The 27,992-nt window shown below is 46.1% G+C and overlaps 1 protein-coding gene across 3 annotated transcripts; it reads right to left on the bottom strand.

The window, feature by feature from the left end:
• Positions 1 to 153: 153 nt before the first annotated feature.
• LOC135821008 (kinase suppressor of Ras 1-like) lies at positions 154 to 27,958 on the bottom strand. Of its 3 annotated transcripts, XR_010554272.1 has the most exons (20): positions 27,272 to 27,958; positions 27,067 to 27,177; positions 26,433 to 26,574; positions 20,576 to 20,949; positions 19,539 to 19,779; positions 17,575 to 17,662; positions 16,893 to 16,979; positions 16,167 to 16,246; positions 15,734 to 15,774; positions 14,169 to 14,232; positions 13,166 to 13,598; positions 12,406 to 12,442; positions 12,064 to 12,153; positions 9,994 to 10,094; positions 7,872 to 8,142; positions 6,890 to 7,041; positions 4,224 to 4,361; positions 3,253 to 3,376; positions 376 to 2,579; positions 154 to 341 (listed from the first exon to the last, which is right to left on the bottom strand). XR_010554272.1 is itself a non-coding variant. In XM_065334061.1 (19 exons), exons 1-19 carry the CDS (start codon positions 27,464 to 27,466, stop codon positions 2,430 to 2,432), a joined length of 2,919 nt encoding a protein of 972 aa, XP_065190133.1. In that variant the 5' UTR covers positions 27,467 to 27,958; the 3' UTR covers positions 154 to 2,429. The 3 variants fall into 3 exon arrangements, 2 of the variants coding, with proteins under 2 accessions (XP_065190133.1, XP_065190134.1); XM_065334061.1 differs by having other exon boundaries at positions 154 to 2,579; XM_065334062.1 differs by having other exon boundaries at positions 154 to 2,579; positions 9,994 to 10,091.
• Positions 27,959 to 27,992: the final 34 nt, after the last annotated feature.

Here is a 27,992-nt window from a genome sequence, read left to right as displayed (position 1 = left end):
ATGCCACTGGACTGGCAGAGCTACTGTCACACACACCGCACACACATGCGCGCGTGCACACACATGCACGCACGCACACACACACACACACACACACACACAGGCACACACGACCACCTCCACGGCTTCCAAAGCACTGGCACAGCCAAGCTGTACAGTGGAACAGATACTTAGTATAGAGAGATTAGATGACTGCACAATAGCAGAGACGGGGTGGAAATGTGGAAAATAAGTCGGCAATGGGTGTAAAAAAAAATGAGGAGGACGACGACAGGTACCCTATACTGTACTGCACGTGTCCTACAGCCTGGTGGTGGTGTAAGACAGTAGTGTCCTACAGCCTGGTGGTGGTGTAAGACAGTAGTGTCCTACAGCCTGGTGGTGGTGTAAGACAGTAGTCAGCAGTCAGCAGCAATATAGACACAGTAAAGTTGCTAAAGTAGACAGAGATAACTAGGTGAAACAATGGAGTAAAAAGCATTCCATGTTATAGAGAACAAAGACACTTGTTGGCACAATAACCTCAACGCTAGGGAACCGTATAAAATATAGCCAATTCAAGCACGGGGATGCGTGTTTCAAGACGAAATATACTCTTTTCTCTGGAGAAATTCAAAAGGCTGAAAACCAACACCATACTGCATGTAGAGAGGCTGGGAGAGGCGCCACCATCACTCAAAACATAAATACTATTACTACTTCGAGCTGTTGTTATTATTATTATTGTTGTCATTGTTGTTGCCGCGAGTTAAAAAACACAATGTTGAGATACACAGTACATGAAAACACTCTCCCCAGTTCAAGTTCAAGCTCAAGTGCAGCAAGTTGCAGAAAGCAGCGTATAAAATATAAACGTGTAGACGATGAAAATGGCACTCTCTATTTGGAAATATGGACCGCAGCAAAAAAAGAAAGGAGAAGAAGGAATAATCAATTGTAAGATATGCATATAATCAATGCTGCAGCTACAGCAGCATATCGCTACTGGTCTAGTAACCAAATCCAGGAAAGAGAATCTGACAGAAACAACAGCATCCAGGGAAGTCCAGTAAAGCCAAGATGATTTTTGAGACCAGCCAAAATGTAAGTTAAAACAACAACCAACTGCACCAATGGGGTCCTTCCTCATGGAGCAGGAGCTAAAAGACAGAAAGCGGATCAGGGGCACAGCCTGCTGATCGAAGAAGAATACAAACACCTCCCTGACACTAGGAATTTGAACAAAATGATTTAAATAGATTCTGAAGCTGAAACGGAGGAGAGTTGGCTGGGATGGCGCATCGACCAAAACACACTGATGGATACGTTCCTCAACACTGACATGACAGGATGCGAAGACAAGCGGACTGCATCAATAGGAGCACGGGCATGCACAATCAAGAAGAGCTATTTAGATGGTGAAGGCCCATCGCCTGCAAGACAGCCAGCCACATATTGCTCGAGTACGGAACAGACAGAGGTAACGCGAGAGCTACCGAAACAACAGCAATCACAACAACAGAGGTGACAGAGATAATGATCGAATCACCGACAAGTTCCAGCTCCCTGGCAAAGACAGACGACGGCTGCTCAACGGCCAATGAATTTCTCAACGGACAAATTTGTTCCAGAGAATGCAGTAGGGCACGGAGACATTGACCAGTGAGCGGGGACAGTGGCATATGTCGTGGGTGTAGCCATAGCCAGCAACAGTAGCATTGTACTGTGTACTGTGTACACGGTGCAGAGCAAGACGACAACCATGATGATGATGATGATGATGACGTCGACTACTGCCATATGCAGCAGCAGCGAGTGCAGTGCAGCAGGAGGATGGAGTAACAACAAAGGGTAGTAACCATGACAAGGTCACTGGCAATATGCATCTGTGACATGTCATTCCTGACGATTTCAACAGATGACTAGAAGAGAGTATGCTCCAGCCGGGATGGGGATGACAATGCTGATGAAGATACAGTCGTAATGATAGCAGGGTGGTGATGATAGTGCAGGGCAAGAGATGAACGCCAAGAATAGCCTGTGTGTGTGTGTGTGTGTGTGTGTGTGTGCGTGCGTGTGGGTTTGTTTAAGTGTGGTTCGGTGATAGGATACACAACGATGATAACAACCATGCCGGGGGGAGTGAGTGATGATGATATGAACACAGCTTGTGACGCCGCCATCGCCGCTATCATCTTCATCCTCTGATGTACACAGACATCAGGATCGAGACGGTGCTAAAATTGCCAGGAACGGACAGAATATTGTGTCGCTGATTACCAAACATTAGTATGTCAATGTTCTGTTGTTGCTGTTATTGTTGTTATTGTTGTTGTTATTACTGTTGTCGTTACTGTTGTTGTTACTGCTGCTGCTGCTTTTGTTGCTGCTAACGCCAGTGATGAGAATGACAACACCAGAACAAGATATCACAACCGAAGAGAAGGCGCTTAAAAGTTTGCCTCCATACACACCATGGGGTACGAGGGTACGCGTGACATTTGGTGCAGTTTTCGGGGAAAGCGACCGATCAACTCTTCATAGTAGGTAAAATTGAGGCGGTCCTCAGCATTTGGCGACCAAGCACGGAGTATCATATCCTGCAGCGGACCACCACACCACCACACAGACACACACCACCATACACACAGACACACATCACCACACACACACACATCACCACACACACACACACACACACACACACACACACACACACACACACACACACACACACACACACACACACACACACACACACACACACACACCACCACCACCACCACCACACCGACAAACACCACCACACACACAGACACACACATGACAGGCAGATGTCCATTACAGCAGTGTGCGGGCTGACTGGCTGAGGGCTGCACAGCTGAAACACTCTAGAGCAGCTCTTCTGCATTGGCAGAAACGTGTGAAGAATAATAGTGCTGGAATCATCACCTACAGAAAAAACCTGTCAAGGCGAGCACACTGATAAGGTCACCGCCACCACCACCTGTCCTAGAAGACCACTACAACTAGGACAAAGGAATGTTATGTCCAGTCCAATGAGACTGGATAAGGAGAGCCCACCTGGTAACAGAGAGCAGCAGGTTTTAAAGATCCCTCCAGCGGCGGTCATCTTACACAGGTTTTACTCAAGTTCGAATTACATTTGAATAGTATCTATGCTGCCATTGTTCTTCTCACATCCTACTGATTGCAATACAAATGCTTGTGTTGAGCAGATATAGCAGCAGCAGCAGAATTATTGAAACTCACCTTGAACTCAGAAACAATGGATCCAACACAGTCCACATGAAGGCAATTGCCAAAGATGTAGATCAAGGTGTGGATATTCTCGTTCACAACTGGCCAGCCCTGCATGCACTCATAAATCACAGTCCTGAACAGCAACAACAGCCATACGTACACATACGTACATACACACACATACAGACAGACAGACAGACACAAAGAACACATACACACCAAGACACGGACACATACGGACATACGTACCATTCACCTATCAATAAAGAAACGAGGACACTCTAAGAGAGAAGGGGGTTGACAGCATAAAGACAATGCTAATGTTCCACTGGACAAGAAACCCAAGCATTGAGAACACACCATGTATCATGTGCGCCCGTCGCAAGAGAAGCACATAGATCTGCAAATGCACAGGATGTGGACCCACAGATTTTCTCTTTATAGCACGGATAGCAGACAAGATCTGAATAAAACAGATCAAGACTTGCCCCAGATAACTGCTCATTCCACATTACTGATGAAGCCATGTGAATCTACCCCCAATGCACACCTAGTCTACACGGCAACACCACACGGAGCACACCGGAATGGAATGGCCAAGACAGTCACCTTCTTTGTAACCTATGCATACATCACACTTGCTGGGGTGACCAGTATAGACAGCAAAGCTTCTTTGAAACAATCAAGCACTACATGCACTGGTACATTGAAGTGAAATTAGAGCTACTTTACCTACCAGCCTCAGCAACTGAGTTCTGGGAGCCCAGAGCCAATAGACATACCAACACCCCAGCCATGAATGCACTGACACGCACGCACGCACACACACACACACACATCTCAGACCTCAGACATGCCCATCGCGGAAGCGATGATAGCGAACAGCTATGTTAGACATAGCAACTTGTGCTGGGATTACACCATTCAACAGCACACACACACACACACACACACGCGCGCGCACACACAATGAGACTTACGCAAAAGCGAACACATCCGTAGATTGATTAAATGTTAATCCGGAGAGATGTGCATCAGAGGGGTTGAGCTGCTTAATAAGCTCCGGTGCCAGTGACTGAACAACGCCTCGCCGAAGCTCCAATCCGTACTTGTCATGTCTGATATCAGCAAACACACACACCCATACCCACACACAGCCATACATGCCTTACCAGGAATTACACACACACAAAGTTCTAATCTCACCGCACGCCAGCTGTATTGTGCGGAGTTTAAAATAACCTCCCCACTTTTCTACCGACCTAAGTTTTTGGACAATTCCAACTACAATGGCTCATATACGAGCTATAAAGCTCACATCTGGAGTATTAATCTTTTCAATGCTGGCCCCTTTTTTTCTAGTACAACTGGTTTCGGAGCACATTAGAAAGTTTTCAGTAGCAGTTATGAACAAGTCCGAAGTCGATCCGAAGGCAAATAGTGGAGTTAAGGCACTCGCAAGGTATTTAGCTCATATTCACTTCCGTGCGAAGTGCCATTCAAGGGATTTCTCCCTGTTACCTGACAGTCCAGGCATTCACAGACCAGTGTGACGTCAGGTACGGATCTTTAGCTGTTAGCTACAAAAAAACGGTGCGCTTCGATGAATATTACAAAAATACCAGGGATTTTAGCACATTAGACACCCTTTCACACACACACACACGGCAACGCTATTTTTTACGGTACTCGTACCTTGATCACCCATATAGCGTTGCAGTTGCAACGTAAAAACGTTATGGGGGCTGATTTATCGTTGTGACAAACGGTACGTTTTTGGCCAAATATTGTGTAGTCCGTACGCATTTCACCTTGTATCGCGCATGTGGTGCCATAAATGGTTGTACCGTGCGAAACGAGAGAGCTTGCAAGCTCAGGGCCCTATGCTATGCTTTTTTGCCTTGATGACCTACACAAAAAAAGCATACGGATGTTGTCAATTCATAAAAATATTTCCTTTTTTTTAAGACATAACCTGGGATTCGAACCCGCACTATCGCCCTGCATGCATCCTCCGACACATTTCGCATACATACTAATTCTTCCAAGTTGCTTCACGTTATGATCTTGCATTTGAAAGCCTTATTTGAATATGCATTGTGGCCAGCCGTCTTTGATGGCACGGTACGGGACAGATACGGGACAGGTACGATCGAGGGTAATACGACACTGTCTACCGCCTTGATGACCTACGCAAAAAAAGCATAGGGATACCATAAATTTTCAATTCTCCTATTTTTTAGGCATAACCTGGGATTCGAACCCGCGCTATCGCCCTACATGCATTCCCCCATACCCTTCGCATTCATACTCATTCTTCCAAGTTGCTTCACGTTATGATCTTTCGTTTGAAAGCCCTATTTGAATATTGCGGCCAGCTGTTTGTGGCCAGCTGTGTTTGATGGTACGGTACGGTACGGGAGAGATACGGGATAGCGCCAGGCGTGACACAAACACACAAACACCAAATTAAAGCTGTGTGGACCCTGGCTAGCGCCAGACGTTACTGAAGTAACGTCTTCTGCATAGCTACGGGAATAAAAGCTATTCTCATGGCAACAGTGTACTAAAGTAGCATACATCTTGCATACATCTTGCTAAAGGCTGAACCCCAATCTCGGTATTTTCCCCTTACGGTAATACTGTTACAACATAACATTTTTGCTAAGTGTGTCTATTGTGTAAAAGTCCCGTTTTATACGTCTTTCCAGGACTATAGTACCGGTGTAGTTGCATTGTAGCTGTTGAAATTTGCTCCGGTGTGGTCCTCTTGTATGTATGTATGTATGTATGTATGTATGTATGTATGTATGTATGTATGTATGTATGTATGTGTGTATAACTCATAATCACAAGGTGATCGTAGAGGCATTAATCAGCGAGAGAATTGTGAATGATGTCTCTGAATCCAACTCTATCGTGTGCTGCATGAGAGAGAGCATGCAAGGGAAGACCCGTCCAACTTTTAATGTTAGAAATCCATGATGTCGCGGGCCTTCCTCTCGGTCGAGATCCAGGAGTTGATCCTTGCAGGAAGGGCTTGGAGAAAACGTCATGTCTCGTAACATGGCCAAACCACATCAACTTAAATTTCCTCTTAGAAAGCCTAAAATTGCCAAAATTGATGAAGGGAAAGGAAAGATGTGATCCGAACAGCTTGCACATGCAGTGCATGCAGCAATTTTCCTAACTGAAGTTAGCACTGAAAGTAAGTCACTAAAAGAAATCAAATCATCCCTGTGTTCAGACTGACTTGTAGTCACTATGACCTGATTCAGAGCTCTATTCACAAGAACTAACTGGTTGATTGAAGCCATGAAGTTTTTGTTTTGTTTTTCATTCTTCCGACAACATAGTAGTAGCACCAGCAACTGGCCTTTTCAAAGCGCATTTATTATAGTCATAGCTGATGACTGGCTTGTCCATGGCACATTTAGTCATAGCTGACGACTGGTCTTTCTATCACAATAAACAGCATGACTGTGTAGATTTGTACATGCATATTTCAACATGTATGTATATGGATTATGTGTGTGTGTGTGTGTGTGTGTGTGTGTGTGTGTGTGTGTGTGTGTGTGTGTGTGTGTGTGTGTGTGTGTGTGTGTGTGTGCAAGTGTGCGTGAGGGCTACCATAAGATAAACATACCTCAGTTTGACCTGTTTGCGATCACAGCAGCCCAAGAGAATAGAGGACATGGCAAAGTCGCTAATGACAATGTGGCCAGTGGCGTCAATGAACACATTACGAGATCTCAGGTCTCTATGGACAATTCCGCGTGTATGCAGATACGCCATACCCTACAATACACACACACACACACACACACATGTACACACAGCTGAAGTACGCCAATCACCATGCCTAGTTGCAGGCATTATCAAGCACAACCATACAAATTCCCTTCATTGCCTGGAATGCAGTAAACCAAGAAGCCGTGGGAAAAGAAAAGTACGGGCCTTGGAGGAAGAGATGAAGATGGTACAATCAGTGCTTGTCTATCACTCAGCACGCAGCAGTCAAATGATATCACCACGAGACGAGCACATAACCCCCCCCCCCCCCAGAGGGTGCAACTCGACTATGGGTGCTGTCCCGACAGAATTTTAAGTTGACGTCATTTTGATGATGCAATGCGCACTGTACACAGATTATCAGACGAATCCGGAACCTGTGGTTGACTGAAGCCGATCGATCCTGTACAAATTATTGCAAAGAAAAACGCGTGATGCGTTGACACCCGTACACATGTTGTAAATCACTGGTGCAAGGAGCATTGCGTCATAAATAATGACGTCAACTTGAAATTCTGTCGGGACAGCAGGGTATGTGGGAGTTGCACACTTTGGGGGGGGGGGGGGGGTTATGTACTCTTGATATCACTCATCAGGCAACACTGCCAACAGTCACAGAGACATCATCCAGCATGCACCGTTGCAGGGTGGGGGAGCATGATTAGTCTGCTCTTCCACACTGGCTTAGACCAACACAGGTCCTCAACAACTTCATGAATGCCTTAGTTCTGTACCCAAACATTTGAGCTTGACAAGAAGCAAAGCAAGTGGAGTAGTACTCACTGTACCAGCAGTGGTGGCAGCGACAGCAGCAGCAGCAGCAGCAACCCATTTACCTGTGTAATCTGCTTGGCAATAGGTCTAGTTGCTTCAGCAGCTAGCCTTTCACCTTCCATGTGAATTAGCTGATGCAATGACTTGCCCTTGATAAAGGCCGTCACCAAGGCCAAGTCTGGAGGGCGCACAACGGCCGCCATGAATAAAGCAATGTTCTCGTGCCGCGTCTTCTTCATCAGCTGCACCTCCTTGCGAAATGCAACCACATTGTCATGCGATGCATCATCTTTCTGGAAGAGACGTACGGCGCACTCACCATGCCAGTTCCCTCTGCAAGTATAGCCCATTCCAAACACAACAAGAACAACACCATCATCATCATCATCATCATCATCTAAATATTTGCTGGGTTGGAAGGTGGGAATTAAAAAAATGTAATCATCATCATCATCATCATCATCATTTGAACAGCCTCTTGTACGGGCAAGCAAAAACGCAATACATCAAAATTCAATTAGAATGAAAAAAGAGAGGAAAATGAACACAAAGTGCACTGGAACTCAATATAAAAAGGAACGCAAAGTGCAGTTGAACACAATGAGCATGGGGCATGGGGCCACCAATCGCAGAAGACCGGCTCATAATGGAAAATAAAAGAACAAACATAAGACACCCGTACACATCAACGTGCTCTAAGGGTATGGCAGCTCGTTAAAAAGCTGTGGCGCTGGCGCTTGTATGATGCCCGCGAACCACGTATGCAGGTAATACACCAGCGGAGCAAACACAGCGACAATACAGATCGAAGTTGTCCCATGACTACAGAATAATGTAACTCAGGATTTTTCTCAACAACAAGCGATACCAAATTTTTCAAAAAACGAGACCCCTCTGGCCCACACATGCCTGAAGTTGAAAAAACTAACGGTGTAAATGATGCTCTCTCTACAATATTTACACGGGCACAATATTCTCTCTTTTTGGCCTGTTCATGGGTCTTCAGCTGACGCAGGACGTCTGTACGCGACAGCAGGCTTGCCTTCGGGTGTGTTACCCGTACATCAAAAAAGGCATCCTGCTGCCGGGTCCAGAAGCCCCGCGCCCTGATATCCAGACGCGCCTCCAAAGACCGGTTCGCAGTTCGATGTGGTAATGTTTCTCCTTCGAACGGCTTGAGAAGAGGCTCCTTCTCCACATCTGGTAGTATTTCCCGAATAGCTTCTGACAGAATGTCCCGGATCTCGTTATGTCTTGCAATTGGGTAACCACCCGCCGGGCAACTCATGGCATGATCTATTGTCATGTCTTGCCCACAAATACAGGAACTGGACACTCCCTCCAATGACAAACCATATCGAATACAAACAGCATCACGAAAATCCGATTTGCTCAGGATTGAACTGGGCGTTATGAAAGACGGCATGGAGGATAACCAATTTGAAACACCCTTCTCACCAGCCGTTTCCAACAAAAGCTGTTGCGCCGGCGGTAGCATGGGGCGCAACTGTGCCACTCTTTCATCCTGTTTCTTTTGCCGCTGCTGACGTGACTGACGTGCCCGCTGCCGAACATCCCCGATGGCATCAAGGGTAACATCTGCGCCCGAGCCTCCGGCCGCGTCATCCAGGCTAGTGATCCCCGGCCGTGGTACAGGATGTAGGCGGAAATCATCGGGTAGAGATGACGATAAAATCAACCCGGGAGAATGGCCCCGAACGTTGTGAGGCTGTTCCGCGCCCGCAACGGTCAGAGGCTGTGTGGAGGACTGGTATGGAGCAGCAGGTGCCTCTTCTGGAGGCGTTAATGTATCTGGCGGTACAATCAGGCGCACGAACGGCTCAGTGATCTTTGTTGAGGCCGCATACTCCACAGGCGCCAGGGAAGGCAGAATCGGCACAGCAAGACCACCACATCTCGTTGGCAGAGAGAGAAGCTCCCGCTGTGAGCTATTGGGGTCGAACCCATGGCCCAGGAGAGCTGGCAAAAGCTCCGAATCGATAACCTGGCCAGGTACCTGAAGATCATCATCATCATCATCATCATCATCATCATCATTAAAAACAACCAGAACAACAACAAGAGCTATGGAGATAAGAACCAAAGAGAAGAAAAATACACACGCAGACAGACAGACACACAGAGAGCCAGAGACAGAAAACAGGTGATAGTGAAGAAACATACCTAAAGACCCGACCGAACTTGCCCTGCGGTAGCTGATCAGACATGTTGATCTCCTCCATGCGAATCTCCCATTCTGTCACCAGGCTACCACGCAAGCACTGCTAAGACAGCCACCACCAGAAAAAACACACACATACACAAGAACTATGAAAACCAAGTTTTCAACTAAGAGCAAGGCCAAACCACAAGCAGCAGAACCATCGCAACCAGCAGCAGCAGCCCTAGCCTCTGTATTTTGTTCACCCACGCACAAAGTATTGCATTTCAAACTGCCGGTCAGCAAATATGACTTGAACTGTACTGAGTACACTAGTAGACGCGTAGAGAAATGGGAGTCCCAAAACACAAGAAATGGGAGTCCCAAACACACAAGAAATGGGAGTCCCAAACACACAAGAAATGGGAGTCCCAAAACACAAGAAATGGGAGTCCCAAACACACAAGAAATGGGAGTCCCAAACACACAAGAAATGGGAGTCCCAAACACACAAGAAATGGGAGTCCCAAACACACAAGAAATGGGAGTCCCAAACACACAAGGCAAGGACTGGTTTGAAGCCAAATTTGAAATACCCAATACGGAATATTGCTCTATCAAATTGTCAATTTTCTTCACAGAAATCCATGACACTTTATTTAATTAAGCCTAGTTCACATTCGACGCAACGCTGCCTGTCTGTCGGGAAGGCTGGGGTGAGCTGTAAAATCTTGTACGATTCGTACGACACGACATGCTGCAGTCGTTGCGTCGTTCAACAGCGAACGGCGCCAGTCATAAGGCACGGTCTGTGACAGGGTGACTTTTGGGCCTAATTTCTTGTCTTTCGGGACTTCTTTTCAACTATTTCTCCTTGAATGAAGTGGAATCAAGTTCATAATACAGGTCGTCCCTCGTTAATACATAATCTCTGGGACTTGACAAATGTTATGTATTAACGGGGTTTATGTACTAAACGAAAGTGTACATAACTTGCTTGTGTACCAGAATTTTTCACTTTTTTCAACTTTTCTGAGTGTTTCTTGCTACCATGAATAGGCACCGAGATATTCTTGATTCCCTCGATATAACATATTAATTATGTTATAACGGTCAGAGTTAGCGAAGATTCTACAGTTTACATGATACATGCCCAGCCGCGCCTGTACAGTCACTCGGAAAAAACAGAGCTTTGTAGGTTGTGATGTGCGCTCTGATTTCTGAGCCAATTGCGTCCACAAGTAGAAACTAGAACATGATGTGCCTCCACTGGAAGGCTAAAAGACCAATAAATTATGTACTATTGAGGTAGGTGACATGCGGGTACGGAGAAATGTTATGTACTAACGGGGTTTATGTACTAACGAATTATGTACTAACCGACAAAATTTGTATGGAAGTGACCACATTTCGTCCGGGACTTGAGATTTCTTATGTACTAACGGGGTTTATGTACTAACCGGACTCGTATTAACGGGGGACGACCTGTACCAGTTTTTCATGAAGACCAAAAAGTAGCTTCGAAAGGTGTGCCATTCAAATAATAGCTCCAGGAAATGATAAAACAGTTCGTCTGTCACGCTACTGAACTATCCCTAAATACCATACGTGACACCAGACCTTATCTTGCTAAAATTCAACTCAAGTCGTGTTAGCCATTCTGCGAGTTATCATGGGAAGCGCAGTGTTGGAAATGCTAAAAATTTCCAAGTACGGATCGGGAGCAGTCGGCGCACGACGCCGTCTCCTGTTCACACTAAAAATGCAGCTGTTTTGAACGCTTGCGTCCCCGTCTACGGTATGAAAAGTTGGATCGGTCCAACTCTTCCCGTCGCTTCCCGATCCGTATGGCAGTACGGTTGCGTTCCCGTTCCTGGTGTTCACATTGGACGCCGTCAGACTGTCCTGTCGCTTCCCGTCGATCCTTACGTTGCGTCCTGTCGCGCCCCGTCGAATGTGAACTAGGCTTTACACATCTTTACTTCCTCAATACCATTCAAGCCTAATCAACACATGCCATTTTCAATACCCCGGCAGACTTGCAGATTTAGGAAACAAGAGTGACCATGTCATGACTATGGCAGAGTACTCACCCGAAATCTCCGCGACCCTCCCGTATCAGATCCAGATGAACTAACCAAGTCTGCATTGGCGCTCATCTCAGAACCATAGAGAGTGGTGGTCTGAGCAAATCAAAGCAAGCACAGGGCAAGTAAGCATTTATACATGTACAGTCAACCTCGCCAATAACGACCTCGGATATAACAACAACTGGCAAATAAGTTTTGAAATAATGATACATTTCGATGGCAAGAGCAAACACCCATTTGCCTACATCCATCCTGCATGCTGTGCCCTGTGACCAAGATGGCAGTGCGAATAACAACAGTCTAATGGAAAGGTGATACATTCGCAACAACAAAATGCAAGCTCACCTCGTCATTGAATGTTGATTGTAGTGATGATCTTGTGCTGATAGACAGAAGAGGAGCAAAATACAACACAGGCCATGAACATGTGTGTGTGTGTGTGTGTGTGTGTGTGTGTGTGTGTGTGTGTGTGTGTGTGTGTGTGTGTGTGTGTGTGTGAGAGAGAGAGAGAGAGAGAGAGAGAGAGAGAGAGAGAGAGAGAAACTGTGTGCATTTCTAGTGTCTACTATGATGGCAATGTCTGTTGCCCAAGCAGCAGAAGAAAGGGAGCAGACAATATACAGACATAGTCCACACCATATTTGCTGGAGCATAGTGCGCACTTTACATGTACTATTTCAGGCCCCAAATCGCAGGTGCGCACTATACTCCGAATATGAAATGCACGTGCATGCACTTTGAAAATTAGTGGAATGCATCAAACTATTGCGAAGTTTGCTGCCTCTAAACCGGAGCAAACCATATGACTGTGTGCATTTCTAGCGTCTACTGCCAGCTGCACTGCTAATGCATAATGGGTATGAGACCCCATTGGTAGCATGTGCATTATACAAATGGAAAATGGTCGCTATTACTGTCGATGATGCTCTCAAATCTAGGCTGCGCATTATACTCCTGATATACCTTGAATCGCCAAAACATTTCTCAAAAGAGGGAGTGCGCATTATGCTCAGGTGCGCGTTATACTGCGGCAAATACAGTACATAATATAGACATACTGCAATCCAGTAGCACAGTGGACTGGCTGCAGGAATGGGGCACTTACTCTGATATTGTTGAAGCAGTGGAATCAAACCCATGAGTGTGCACTTCACTCTGAGGAGCACTACCAGCTAGTGTGGACGATGTGGACATCAGACTCAGCGCATTGGGTAACTGGGCACGGCTCGTCGTGGTCGAGGTCTCTTCCGGCACATCGGATATGACGGAGGAATGTCTGCACAGGCAGGAGCTATGGTGCGTAGAGCTATCTGCTTCTGTATTCCATTGGCATGGCAATGACAGTGAACCGTTAGCATTGACGTGTGCAACTTTAGCCTCAGGCCGCTTACCCTTCAGGTGACCAGCAGCATTAGTGTGCATGTCAACGGAGTGACTAGCATTGGGAAAGAAGTGACCATGACCTTGAGAGTTTCCTCCTGGTGTTGATGCGCTAGAACCACCCGACCGGTAACCAGATAGAGATGAGATACTGGGATCTTAGTAGGTTACAACACGTAGGAACAAATAAATCACATGCATTCACAGACAGACACACACACACACACACAGGTTAGGTTAAAACGTATCCACAGTGTTTCATTAACTTCATCTAAGGTTCCAAGTGTGATGTCAGGCTAGTCGCTGAGTGCACAACAGGATCATGTCACACATGTGGTTTCATGATCAGCAGTACAAGGCATCGCTGGGTGGCCATCAATGAAAGCCCCTAACTACTGAAGAAACCCAACAATTTAAGCTCCAAAGGGAGTTCCTCTGTGGTAGCTTTTGAGTTTGAACAAGTTTTTCCACCGCTCTTTGTACTGCACAGGTGCTAGAGGCCTATAGGCTATGCATGTGGGGGCGGCTGTCACAGGGGCCGGCGGAGAGCTGGGCCAACGCCAGTGCCTCCTGGTGCAGATTGGGCTGATGCGCACCGAACTTTGCTATGGATTTCAACAGCTCTATGCCACAAGCCTAGGTGCATAGGTGCTGCTCTGCTGGAAATTGCCACAAGAATAATGGGTGGCAGCGATAAGAGAAAAGCAGGAGAGATAATCGTGACCTACGTTTCTCATTTCCCGACACTCCAAGGCCAGAGTCACTACTGGTAGACAGACCAGGTAGATGTGTCTGTATATCACAGCAACAAAACATCAAATTTGGTGAGGATGAAAATGAGCTTGGCAAAGAGAAGAAGAAGCCAGCAGTGGTTGATTATTTAGTTTGCACTTAGTCTTTGTTCCTATTGGTGACCCCGGCCGTGGAAATACCTAGGCGGCTGGAGGTGACAGCGCTGTGAATCAGAATGGCCAGTTGGCCAGCAAGTTCAGCGCCTGTTCTCACAACTCCACGTGAAGCACTGACTAACGCCGCTGCCTGGTGCTCATGAGATGTTCATCGCCCCAGAAATGGAGCGTCACAGCATATGTAGTTGGTATCCCAAGTGATGCTTGGGCTGTTGGTGTGTTATAATTGCAATGCTCATGCAGTATAAACTTTAACCCTTTGCATGCTGAGCCCCTTTTCTCCAATCCACTGGCTTTCCAGCGCACTGACTCTCTTGGTGGAGCACAGCTCCGAACGAAATTTATTCTCATTTCACGCAACCTTGATAGATTTTCATCGACCTGGGCTCGTTGGAAAGGTCAGGACCAAGCGAATCCATCCTGGCAGCTCTCAGGTCCATAGACACATGAGGGCCACTTCCACGTCCTCTCCAAACTACTCCACCATGCATCGGAACGGCACAACAACTCAATTTCACATTCTTGTTCGGCTTCTTGCCCAAATTCAACCGATGTTCACAATTCAAACTGTGCTGCAAAGCTGGGATCCAAGCGCTTCATTTGATGTCCATCACGCATGCGCCGTGTCAAAGGGAAATCCCCTGGCACGCTCCTCAACAAAAAGAAGTCATGAACACAAAAAGAAGTCATGAACAAAAAAATTCGCCTTCACTCTGGGCCGTGATTTCAGTGTTCATCTTGTCGCCACTCAATGAATTCTTATCCTATCGCGAAGACCTTTATATCCCCCGAAAGATGAGGTCAAGACCTTTCCAACGGTATATTGATTGTCGCGATGCGTTTATGTTCGACGAAGTTACGAGAGTTTGTACACTGGTCTACGCACTGCGGATATATCGCGCGAGTTTTTTTGCGAGTTAACTCGTACGTAGTGGATCAGCTCATGCATAAAGCGCGAGTTAACTCGTACTCAGCACGCAACGGGTTAGCTAAGAGAGCATTCTCAAGCTCAACTGATGAGGGGTGAACTCCCGGAAAAACTGAGTATGATCAGGGAGTGGTGTTTTCTTGCAGGTTTGCTGAGATGAAGAAAGCTGCATGTAGTTTATGTGTGCTCCAGACGGCGGCAGTGTAAAGCCCCCCCCCCCCCCCCCCCGTCAAGCCCGTCAAGTCAATCAGCAGGAAGCGTAACCTCCAACGTCTTGAGCACCCATCTTCTTCAAATCTCAAAAATAATGCAGTAGAGGGGCAAACAAGACTGCACAGAGTATAGGCTGTACATCCTCTGTACATCCTCTGTAGAGGCTGCAGATTGTACTGAGGAAAAGGAAGGAGAGTTCTACTGCTATGAGTCTAATGCATGCACTCTTGCAAATACCACCTACCTCAGTAGAAGTGCGGCGAAACAGTCGAAGTAACCATGGTTCTGCACAGCACATAAGCACAATATATGGATACGAGAAACAGATTGATAACTGATTCTAGCACCTGCAGCAGCAGCAGCAACAACACAGCAACAACACCACTAGCACCAGCCCACCTAAAACCAACACCAGCACCAGCAGTACACAGACAGTTTTCGGCACGTTTAACTTTCAGGCTCCGAGAGAGAAAACACCTTTCGGCCGCAATCAAATTTCAGCCAGTACTGCTGCTGCCAGTAGACGCCGTCATACTGAAACTTGAAAACCCAAATTTTGGCCGCAATAAATTTTAGGCCTAGGAGGGCCAGGCCGAAAATAGCCGAACAAACTTGCGCCGATTATTTGTTGATTAACAGCACACACACACACACCATCGCCGGAACAAAATTCATACCTCGTCTAGAATTCTGCTCAGGATGAACAGCACGAAAGGATGCACCGGCCTGATAGTAGCACGCCTCATGATAGCGCGCACTGGACAGTGGACAGTCACACAACACATCACACACCAATATCAAACTACTAGTATTATATGAAGATGGGGACAGAAAGTTTTCTAGAAGTCACCACCCTTCCAAGAAGAGCAGCAGCTAGAAGAAGGTAGCTGTTTACAGGTCCAAAGCAGAAACTGGGTTTCACATACGAGTGGCCTTTGGTTTGAACCTTAATTATAACCGACGCACTAGACCATACATCAATCAATAGACTACAGTCCATTCAGAAAAAAATGAACTTCTAGCTTTTGGCCATAAATGGGTCAAACGTTGAGTTTTTTTAGAATTTTTTTCTGCAATCCCATATGGAATCCTCTTCCAATTATGTTTCTGAAGTTTTTTTGTCCAAAAAGCAAGCCATAGCAAGAATAGGATTTCGGCCAGGTTTTGCCCCAAAAGCACTGAATTGGGAAAAACCATCAAAATCCAGGCCGTTTGACCCCGCCTGCAACAGGGCATTCTGCGGTTCGAACCCCAGTTCAGGCACCCTTTTTGGACCCTTTTTCAAATTTCAAAGTTCGCAGCACTGCACTGTGTACGATGAAATCACGAAAAATCGCCAAATACGGGAGCTCGCCAGAGCCAGGACCCATCTTTTTATGAATGGACTGTAGTAGCAAGCTTACCCGCAATCACCGCACTTCACACCATAAAACATGCTTCTTCGACATAAACAGCAAATCTTAGGAACTATGGACTTTTGATGATGAACACTGTAGCAATAGGAAGAAGAGAGCGAAAACAACTGCAAAATGAGTTACAGGCAAACAGCACATACACCGTACACAAGATATGGGCCACTGGACCCTGGCTTGAACAGACGACGTACATCGCTTTTGTAAGTGATATAATAATAATACGCGTTTGGCAAAGGTCCGAACTAAAATCCTACACGACATGTTGCACGGATGCAGTATAGAACTGTAGTTCTGGATGACAATTGGCAGGACTCATCCGAAAAGATGTAAATAATGACTTTCACTTTCCTTGTACTGATATGCGTAGCTGCAGACTTGGCATAATACACGCTTGGTAGTAGCAAGAGTACATAAAGCCAAGAGTGCGCAACTTCAGTCTACGTGGTCTGCGGCGGCAGGAGTTCACATGGCGTGACAAGCCCACGTACACAACCTGTACCCTATGCATGATCGCTACAGGGTTATGTGCAACCCTGCTTTGGGTGCAATTCTCTGCTGGTCATGGTCCGCTAAATACAGATATTAGTGGTAAAAGCAGTTTCACACTCTTGGAGTTGTGCACCATTGGTAGCAACTGTAGGCTTCTTCTCATGAGTAGCTTGCTACATACCTGTGTGCCTTGACACGGCTGTCAAATCCATAGACTTCTATACTATGCGGATTACGGTCATAGTCGACTGAGGAGCGAACGGAGTGGGCTAAATAACACAAGTACACAAGGCACAAAAATAATTTCTTTAAAACAAATCTCATGGCAGCCAGTGAAATCAGTTGGAAGCAGGTATGCAATATACAATTCTTTAAAAAAAAAGGAAAAAAGAAGAAAAAAAGTCAGATATGCTCTACGCGTATAACTGAACATCCACGGCAAAGGACGGTCCAGCTTAGATAGATAGAGCAAATTGATTTCGGCACACGGAAAGGCTGGGCTACCATATTTTTGTGATAGCGCAAACGGCAAAGTGTGCCAAATTCATGATATTCAGCTACAAGCTGACACCAAGTGGGAACAGATTCAGGGACCTCATGGTCCACAACCAGACAAATTAGCTAAACATCCTATCTAGGCCACTGGCATAGAGCCAGACCCCAGAGCATTATAAATTGCTGATATGACTACTTCCTCCGCGTCATCGAAATTGTCGCAGTTTGACTAGTGACTTGTCACTTGTTACTGACAACTCTATAACCTAAGCCATTCAAAACTTATTACACAGTATGATAGTCTGAAGACTAGAGTAACGTTCCAGGACAGTTGGACTGAGAGTTTTCATGCAGAGATGAAGTCCTCGTCGTCCCTGATGTCAATGGACGCAAAAATATCGTTCCGAAATATTTCAAGGAAGGTTGAAAGGTGGTCACGCCTCATCTCAAACGCTTTGACTTTCTCCACAAGACAAGAGCTGCTATGCTTGTCGTCTGCTAGCTCTGGATGATTTCTACTTCACCGCCAACGAAGCCTAGTAAGAATACACGATCGTTGCGAGGTCGGTTGATTACCGTCGGCGGAATCACTTCGACCTTGAAATGAACTTTTTTTAGCCGTGGCATGCCCAAAATTTTTATTTTAGCTGTGTGGTCACAGCTCATGCAGGTAAGTGTACTATCAGTATCACGTCCAGCGCGCCCTCTTTTTCAGCATCACTGGTATACCATGGTACGGCACCTGCGCGTGCATCACTAGGCTCTAGCACTACGTGTAGAGTCTACACGGTTCTTGCAGGTACAATCATGTACTGAGTGTCTCAGCCAGAGCGACAATTTTTCTCGCTGTTGCAGGCATTTAGTTTGCTGACCCCTCGATGTTTTTCCAAGCGCTGCCACTTGTTTCACGAAGTCATTCTCACCCCAGCTAAGGTAAAACAGTGATGAGGCTTGAGTGGATGGCCATAAGCACGAGAAATGTGCAGGCTGCACCGCCTGACTGATCTCAGCGAGTCGAAATTATCATCGCAGCGACATCATCGAAGAAATTGCGTCTAGTTCAAAAATTCCAGCTTCCAATAACAGAAAATAGAACTTTGCCGTCACCCTATACTGATGACTATCGCCTATGTCCAATTCCTTGCCTCTGGTACAAGTGCTGGTGAGTAAATACCCCGTTTTATATCAAAAGTCAAACTGCGACAATTTCGATGACGCGGAGGAAGTAAATAAACTGTCAGCAGCAAAGCCAGACACACTACATGGTGTGAGAGGGTGAGTTTTGGCAAAACTACCATGCAGCACCCCCCCCCCCCCCCCACCACACACCAACGTCATTTTTGATGTGAAGTTAGTTCAGAACTAAATGCCACTGATGGCACAAAAGCAGTGCGAGCTGCAGTCAGAGGCTGGGACTTCAACGACGCACCAACACCATGCAGACAAATAACTGTGCAATCTTATCTCATCGCGGGAGCTGCACACGACGGTTTTCATACTGTTGGTGAGTCATAAATGTCTGTGAGGACTGCCCTATCAAAATATGAATAAATAATAATAGTCTCTTTCCCTCAAACTAATAATAATAAAAATAATATAATCTTCACTAGTTTGAGGGAATAATAATAATAATAAATGCACAACACTTACTCCGTGAGGAAATAGTCTCTTGGCGAGAGACACGCTTCCCTTTCTTGAAGTTCCATTTGCGAGGCTTGCGTATTGGTAAGCTATGAACGGATGCACGAAGAGGCTTGGCACGTGCAAACACCGGCTGTGATGACTGTGAACAGAGTGGTGTCACCAGCGATACAGTGTTACTGCGTTGCAGTGACGATGACTTGTGTCGACTGTTTACCACCGAATGGATGCTCAGGTTGCTGTAGGAGAGCTGAATAATGTACAAGAAAGGGCCATGACACACCCACACACAGTCGCACCCACGGACAATATTCAAGATAAATGGAACACACAGATGGTATCGGGGTGAATCGTTGCCATTGGCAATCTCTACAGGTTTCATTGGGGTGAACAGCAGCACACAACCCCATGGGCTCCATATCCAAAGTAGCCACTCTAGTTCCGTCTGCAAGGAAAGAAAACCAAGGTGACTAAAGTCACGTAATGTTCCTCTGAAGGTAAGCAAGTCTATGTTGATATTCATTAGTTTGTTGGAGTTGCAAACGGGACAAGTCTGAAGAAAAACATGACTGTCACCAGCAGTGCTTGAACCAGTGACCCGGACTTATGGCTGGCTATGCTCAGCCACCAGACTTATGGCTGGCTATGCTCAGCCACCAGACTTATGGCTGGCTATGCTCAGCCACCAGGCCACGTCTACGTTGAAGCAACATTACTATCAGGCAGATAAGATGTTTCCCCACGGATGGTTTGAATAGAAGCCTGATCTCCAAGATACACCGTCGGCACATAAGCCTGGTTTTAGTGTTGACATACCCACATAGAAATACCTGTCTTGTATAGACGCCTGCAAAATTTCCAAAAAAGTCATACAAGACGTGGCTTTTATGCACGACTTCAAGTCACTTATGACGGTAATAGTTGTATTCAAGTACATGTACATGCTGACATCTATTCTAGTAAAAGTGCAGCTATGCAAGGGTAGGTGAAACATTATCCATGAATACACTGTATACTACATGTACATGTAGTGGCAACTCTCTTACATGTCCCTCAAGGAAAGACGGCGAAGATGGTGTTGAATAGCCACCATCAGACTCCCACGGTGCAATAGCACAGCCACCACTGTCCGTGGAGCGCCTGCGATACAAGCATGATGGCGGCACACCGCCATCTGACATGTGTCGGTAAGGTGGTGTTTCCGAATATGACTGAACGTTGGGCCGATGTGCCGTTGCACCAGTACCTTCTGAAGAGTGCCGGAAGCTGAAGCCGCTATCTGGGCAGTGGAAATAGCTGGAGTTGATAGTGCCACTGCTGCTAATGCTGCTTCCATGGTTCTTTGTTGACGTGCTCCAGTTCTCCCAGTGCAGATCTTGCCATTGTGCCTGCTTACCACTTTCACAGGACTGACAACGCTCTGTAAACACACACACACACACACACACACACACACACACACACACACACACACACACACACACACACAAAGTCAAACAGATTCATGTAATGACAAACACAATCACACTATCAAGAGCTCACGTGTGCGTGAGTTCATACACGGGAAAGCACACTGAGTGGGATAACATACGGTAATAACAGGTTATTAGGTGAAAGCAGACAACGTCTCTGTACTGTGAACAAATGATTTTCGGAAGGGGGACGTGAAGCAAATTACAAACTACAGTAGTCTGAATGGACTCAGATGGAGAGCCAAGGTTTAATTTATTAAAAGAGAAAGACCAAGGAACTACAAGTTACGCTGGAAGGCTTTGGAAGGCTGTTGGAGTGCGCATCCAAGATGTGCTAGAGCTGTTAGCCAGTTAGTTGTAGAACTAGGGCCGAAACGATTGCCCATTTTGCCTTAACAATTAACCAATAACACTAACGACCGATTTATTGGTTTTACCGATTTTTCGAAAAAGTTGTGTATGTCATGTTGGAAATCAGCATACGGCAAAAACAATTAACTTTGTTCAACTATATACAGGTATGTACAGGGTGAAAGATCCACACAGGCCCAAAGAGACCAAAATGAAATTTGCAACGTGATGTGAGCAGTGTTCCTCTGCCATTAGGCATCAACGTCAGACATCTGTTCGTTGTTGGTGTCAGATTCTGAGTCATCCACGACAACTTCAGGTAGAGGTAGGTAATACTCATCTCTATCATCATCTTCAACATTGACAACTGGAGGTTGTATGGACCTACGGCTGCATGTAATTCGACGTACATGTACTACGTGCGCACGACGCGCATGCATGATGCCATGCAATGATGCATCATCTGCAGGTACTGAATCCTCTCGTACTGTACTGTCATAATCGTTATCGATCATAACGATTATCGATTTCATCCATAACGAGTGATATACAAGTAATCGGTATAATCGTTTCGGCCCTATGTAGAACGTCAGTACCGTCGGTCAGTGTCGTGCAATGTTATCGCACGAGCTGATTGTTAAAGGGGAAGTTAAGGCAAAAATTAAAATTTCACCAGTTGTAGTCTTCGGGGTGCTGAGTCGAATGGTCTTGGTCCGAGGAAGCTGAGACGCTCCCTTCCTACTTGAATCCCAATCGAACTCGCGCACTTCCACCGAAACTGGGTGACTGCGCCCTACGAGATGGGGATTTGTATGCAAAATGTCACTAAAAGCGCCATTTCGTTTTTATAAAAGCACGGATGACCGCGATTGGCCCATATGTTGTAGTCTTTTGGACGCTGAGTCGACTGGTTTTGGTCCGAAAAGGCTGCGATGTAGCGTTCCTCCTTTATTCCCAATCGAACATGGTTGAACAAGCGGTCACGTGCTCCTGCGTACACCAGTCACCTGGTCACCGTGCCTGCAGGGTACAACTTACTAGCCTGTTTGACCTTTTTTGGATGCACTCCTGTCACTCGAGTTGAACCTTGGTGTGAAATTTGTCGCCTGCTGGCGTGGTGACCAGGTGATTTGGGCACCCAGGAGCACGTGACCGCTTGTTCAGCCATGTTCGATTGGGAATAAAGGAGGAACGCTGCATCGCAGCCTTTTCGGACCAAAACCAGTCGACTCAGCGTCCAAAAGACTACAACATATGGGCCAATCGCGGTCATCCGTGCTTTTATAAGAACGAAATGGCGCTTTTAGTGACATTTTGCATACAAATCCCCATCTCGTAGGGCGCAGTCACCCAGTTTCGGTGGAAGTGCGCGAGTTCGATTGGGATTCAAGTAGGAAGGGAGCGTCTCAGCTTCCTCGGACCAAGACCATTCGACTCAGCACCCCGAAGACTACAACTGGTGAAATTTTAATTTTTGCCTTAACTTCCCCTTTAAGTAAATGGTGGTGTTAGTGGACAGTAAAGCGTAACTTGTAGTTCCTTGGTCTTTCTCTTTGTACAGTAGTCTGAATTAGCTATAACAAATACACAACCATGGATCAAAACTAGGACAATACAGCACAGAACATATGCACACACCAGCAGATGCTCAAACAACGGTACTTTACGGTAGTACATTACGTGTCCTTCTGTCGAAGTGTGATTTCAGCAAAGAAATAAAGAGCACTGACAAGGAAACGAATCTGCACTTGTTGGCATGCACTTTGATTCAGGGCAATTCAGCTGCAGTACAGATGGTTCTGATAAAGAATAGATGGTGCATGCAGTTGAAAGTGATGGGTGCACACACCAGTAAGGCTCGCTGTACTACATGACTGCACAACATACAGCACAGTACACATCCATACACACCATACAGCTACATGTATGTAGACTGGTGTTGTGGCTCAACCCACTACATCACTACATCATGCACCTATGCAACACACCCAGGATAGGGCATGCAGCACTTGCTGAACACTTAGTACACCCATTTCACACAGCTGCAGCTGGGCAATGAACTGAGTTCTGAAGCACCGGCGCACTGCAACACTAAAATCAATTAGTGACACCTTGCAATGAATAGCATGACCATACAATCACATGGACATGCACAGCCCACGTACAATGTAGTAGACAATGACACAGCACTCAGCACTCACTGATAAACATGTACATGGACAAGCAACATACACCCAACACAAAAGCTAATGACAACACTTGTGCAGATGCACAGGAAGTAGAAATGTAGAATACACTGTGAGCCAGCACTGAATTACCAGCAGCCTAACGTGGACTGGTGCAGTGAAAGCATATGTATAAAAGAACACTAAGGATGGCACAGGGACACACACACAGAGTATCTTGTCATTGCCTTTTGACTTAACAAGGTTACATCCGCCACCCATTACCAAAATAGCAACAGCAGCAGCAGCACATACTTTTGCCCATGGGCAAAATCAGAACTACGTATGAGGACAGGTCTTTCCCAGTCAATCAGGAAGTATTGACATTGCTACCATGGAAAAGACACAGCTGTATAACAGCAGTATTACTCACTATGACTACCTACCATCACTATACACTGTGACTAACTACCATCACTACACACACACACACACACACACACACACACACACACACACACGCACACACACGGCCACAACATACATCAAATTGTTGAACCCGCTTCCTTATAGAGGTTGGGCGGGCCAAATAGAAGGAATAAACTGCCCAAACTCGCCGCCTGTTCTTGCTATTAACCCTTTGAGGCCCATAGTACGGATATATCCGTACCAGTGTACAGTGCATACTTTTCAAAGCGCAACCTGGCGTAACTCGGCTGTCCCTTGACCAAATCGGACAATCGAAAGGGCTATCGACATTAGAATTGTCTCAGCTATCGGCTCGAAAAAACCCGACCGCGATCCGAGTTCGGAGAGCGGAGATACGTAACTCGACCTAAATTCGCTCAGCAGAGTCAACTCGAGCGCGTGCATTTTGAACTCGTTTTTAGGGGTTTTCCCTGACTCGCGGCCCACGCAGCTACAGATAGTTTACGTCATCGCAAAGGCATGTTTCTCAGCTCTCCAGGAAAAAAATTTGAGCGATCTGCGATGCATTTTGTTGAAATGGCAGAGAATTTGAGTTGGGCGCTCGCAATGCTGGCTTTGGAGCGCTGTATCGCGCTGCGGCGCTGGTTCTGTGGATCGAGTGATGTATTGCTGGCTATCGCTGTGTTCCTCTGGCCAAGAGATTTCCAGAAAGCCCAAGATCACCAAAATCGGCCAAAGGACACCAAAGTTACGACCAGATAAGTACCTGGGCTCCCGTATGCAGTGCATTTCTTGAAATAATTGTGGGCCCTAAAGGGTTAAAAAAGGGGTCAAAATATTATTGACATCGACATTCACGCTTCAAAACTAATACTTAGGTTTATATACAATGTATGTCTTAGATCCAGCTTACTTTGACTCCAAATCCCTGTCAAGCCCCCAGTAGACTTTACACAACTGCTAGCTCAGCTACAACACCGAATGTACGACAGAGTCAGACACCTACCTAGTGAGTGCACTACATGTACTACTAGAGCAGCAACATAGACCATAGTGCCAACTGCACCACATACATGTACAGGTACGAGCCTGACGGAATAATGTCATGAAGCAGAGTCCATAGATGTTACAAGTTTGACAGCATTACACATACTGTACGCATGTAAAATTACAGGGAGGGAAATCTGTCATTTCATTGACAGGTTGGGAAGCAATGCAGACATATGCAGCTGTGGCACAATACCAGTGCTGCTGCTGCTGGCCAAAGCGCAGGCGCCGCGCATGCACATTAAAGTGACGGGTCTGAATTCTGGACTGGCATGCACTGATGTTTACCCAGACCAATACATAAACAAATAACCAAGGTGTGTACAAGAGACCTCCAGTACTGCACGCATACTTCAAGGCCTTACGGACCACTCAATGCACACTCGACGTCAGCACTGGCAGTACACATCTAATCCAGCGCGCGCAGAATGTGCATGTCAACAAACTGACCTATAAGACAGGGTGATGGAAATAAGTTATAGATAGTCCGGGCCCAAATATTTTACACCATAACTATCGGATATTTTGTGGATAATTCACAGCCTGGCAGCTAGTGACGGGTGTGTGATAGCAGTAGTACGGCTTTAGTTTCTTAGGTATTACAACATACACTGACACAGAGATCGGCATGAGTCATGTGTCTGAACCACATTCATCAAATAATCCCTGACACCTGCGCAATTACCTGCCCAGCACAGGGCGTTTAATATGCGTCTGTCTACGATAGGAGGGGGTCGCGCTGTTCAGAGCCGCAACCCAATACTCCCACACTCACACAATACTGTGATATTGGCAAGCCAACACACGAATTAGTGCGCTCCTACAACAACGGCTGGCCATTGTGTTAGAATTACTAGTACAAGAACTCTGTTTTACACTCCACACAATAATAATAATAATAATGTAATGCACCCTACCCACTGCAGTTGCCTAAGACCACTGCAGCAGTGGCACAGCCATCTTGGTCTGGGTGCTTAAACTACGCACGTCTTTGACAGCTTTAATTTTATTAGCCGCTGTACTGACAGCCAACCAAATCTGCCTCATGCTAAGACAACAGGTGGAAGAGGGGTTCTTGTTCCACACTCACTTAGACACAATCTCGTGGCAGTTTGCCTGCATACTAGTCACTCAGAGAGGATCTGAGAGAAATACAAGTAGTACTACCTGTATCAGGAATGACATGCCACAGCTAACAAGCAAGGGAAAATAAACCAAGTACTGCTTGTCATAAAATTATTTTGTCCAGTACTCAGACCAAGCTACTGCCAGTAGCTGCTAGCTCCAATGCAGTGCACTGCACTGAGCCAGCAGGAATAGGACTTTTTAGCATAGTACAAGTACAACGTTATGTGACACAGCTAGTACATGACTTGTAGTTGTACTACACTCTACAGCATCAGGGCAACTATTCTCAGCTTTCTGCATTGCTGACATACCTTTGTATATACGAATGTTGTGCAGTGCAATGCACAGGCGTCGCACATCTTCATCGCTCGCCTTTAGCTGCTTCATGGCAGCTTTGACCGATTCAATATGCTCAACGCTGTCGCCTAGCTTCATCTTACGATCAAGCAGACCCTAAGGTGCAGGAACATAATATAAAATACATTGTTAGCAAATGTTCATGAATCTCCTCAAGTGCATAATAATACACGCCGACGAAAACAGCTCACTCCGTTCAGAAGTCAACACTATGGTGTTGGTGTTGACTTCTGACGGTGCTGCACGAGGAATACAAGTCAGCCTTATCGTGTCGTTCCGACTAAAACAAGTTTGAGGCAATTTTCCCTAAACCGAGTGATCAGTCTGACAACTACAACAAATGTGTGAGGAGAAAACGATAAACAAAATAACAGAGGAAGGAAACGACACTGACGGAAAAGAACAAACGCGCCACAACAGTATGGGATATCTGAAGGGTTTCGAGGAAAGAACCAGTGCTGAGCAGTTACTAAAGAATTGATCGTAGACAGGTACAAATTTTGCTGTTACTGCGGTTCTGGTACGAATATTCTCAAACCTTTAGCACACATTCTCAGTAAATCTACAAATTAACTGCTGACTACTTACCTCAATGGTGGGTTCTGTTAGCCCTACGACTCTTAGCCATAGATCCATGTGAGGCTCCAAAACACCTTCATGCAGGGCCATCTGCCTGTAGAAGAGGCGCACGAGTTTGCCCTGGACAACGACATATTCATAAGGCAGAAAGTAGTGTCACAATATTCGCGATGAATTGCATGAAAGGGTTCCGACACAAGCATTAGGTACACACCTCTAAGGTCTTGATCTCCTCGCGAACGAAAGTTGACGCCGTCTCATGGCGCAGCCGATTCAAGTTATCGTAAGAAATGGTGATAACCCTCTGTAACGAATCGAACTGCTTTTTAACTTCATCATCGCTACTCCAATTCTTCTCTTCCTCATCCTCAGCCACCATTGCTGGAATCGGCTTGGAGTTCATTCTCATAAATATGCGATCTCGTACTCCATTGCCTCAGAGCCCCGTCTCCTCTCGGCGGCAGTATGTCCTCGGGGTACTGAAACTATCCTTGCCAATCCTACAACAAACAGCAGCACTTTGGGTCCCAACAGCTACCGTATTGACGAACAACACACCACAAAACTGCAGTTCAGTGCTGGCAAACGACAAGATTAAAATCCGTGCAGGCACTGGAAAGGTGACGAGGAACAGCACTACAGTACACAAGACTCAGCACCACAATAACAGCCTCTAAACAAACTCGTGAAGCCACGGGAAGGCACGAAATTGTTGTAGTGCCACAGTTCTCACTTAGAAGGTAGAGTTTGAACGAACACACAACAGCTCCTGGATCTGCAGAGTTGCTGGCCCATGCCATCGTGCAAGTTAGTACAGTGTACCAGAGTTGACCGGGTAGATCTACGTACTCCCAGCTCGTACAATACACTGTACAGCTAGCCCAGTCACAGCGTCAAGTGTTGCCGTCTCTCTCAGCTCCCTGTCTCAGCTCTCA

The sequence above is a fragment of the Sycon ciliatum genome, chromosome 7 (assembly GCF_964019385.1).
Source record: "Sycon ciliatum chromosome 7, ocSycCili1.1, whole genome shotgun sequence".
NCBI classification, from domain to species: Eukaryota; Metazoa; Porifera; class Calcarea; order Leucosolenida; family Sycettidae; genus Sycon; species Sycon ciliatum.
Note: the sequence above shows the minus strand (reverse complement) of the source record. Positions and strands in the feature narration are given on the sequence as shown.

Coding starts and splice junctions, on each gene's coding strand:
- LOC135821008 (XM_065334061.1), bottom strand. CDS start 27,466: ATGAGAATGAACTCCAAGCCGATTCCAGCAATGGTGGCTGAGGATGAG. Junction 14,233..15,733: donor TTCGCCGCACTTCTACTGAG/GTAGGTGGTATT, acceptor TGTGATATACAG/ACACATCTACCTGGTCTGTC. Junction 12,154..12,405: donor AATCAACATTCAATGACGAG/GTGAGCTTGCAT, acceptor TGATTTGCTCAG/ACCACCACTCTCTATGGTTC.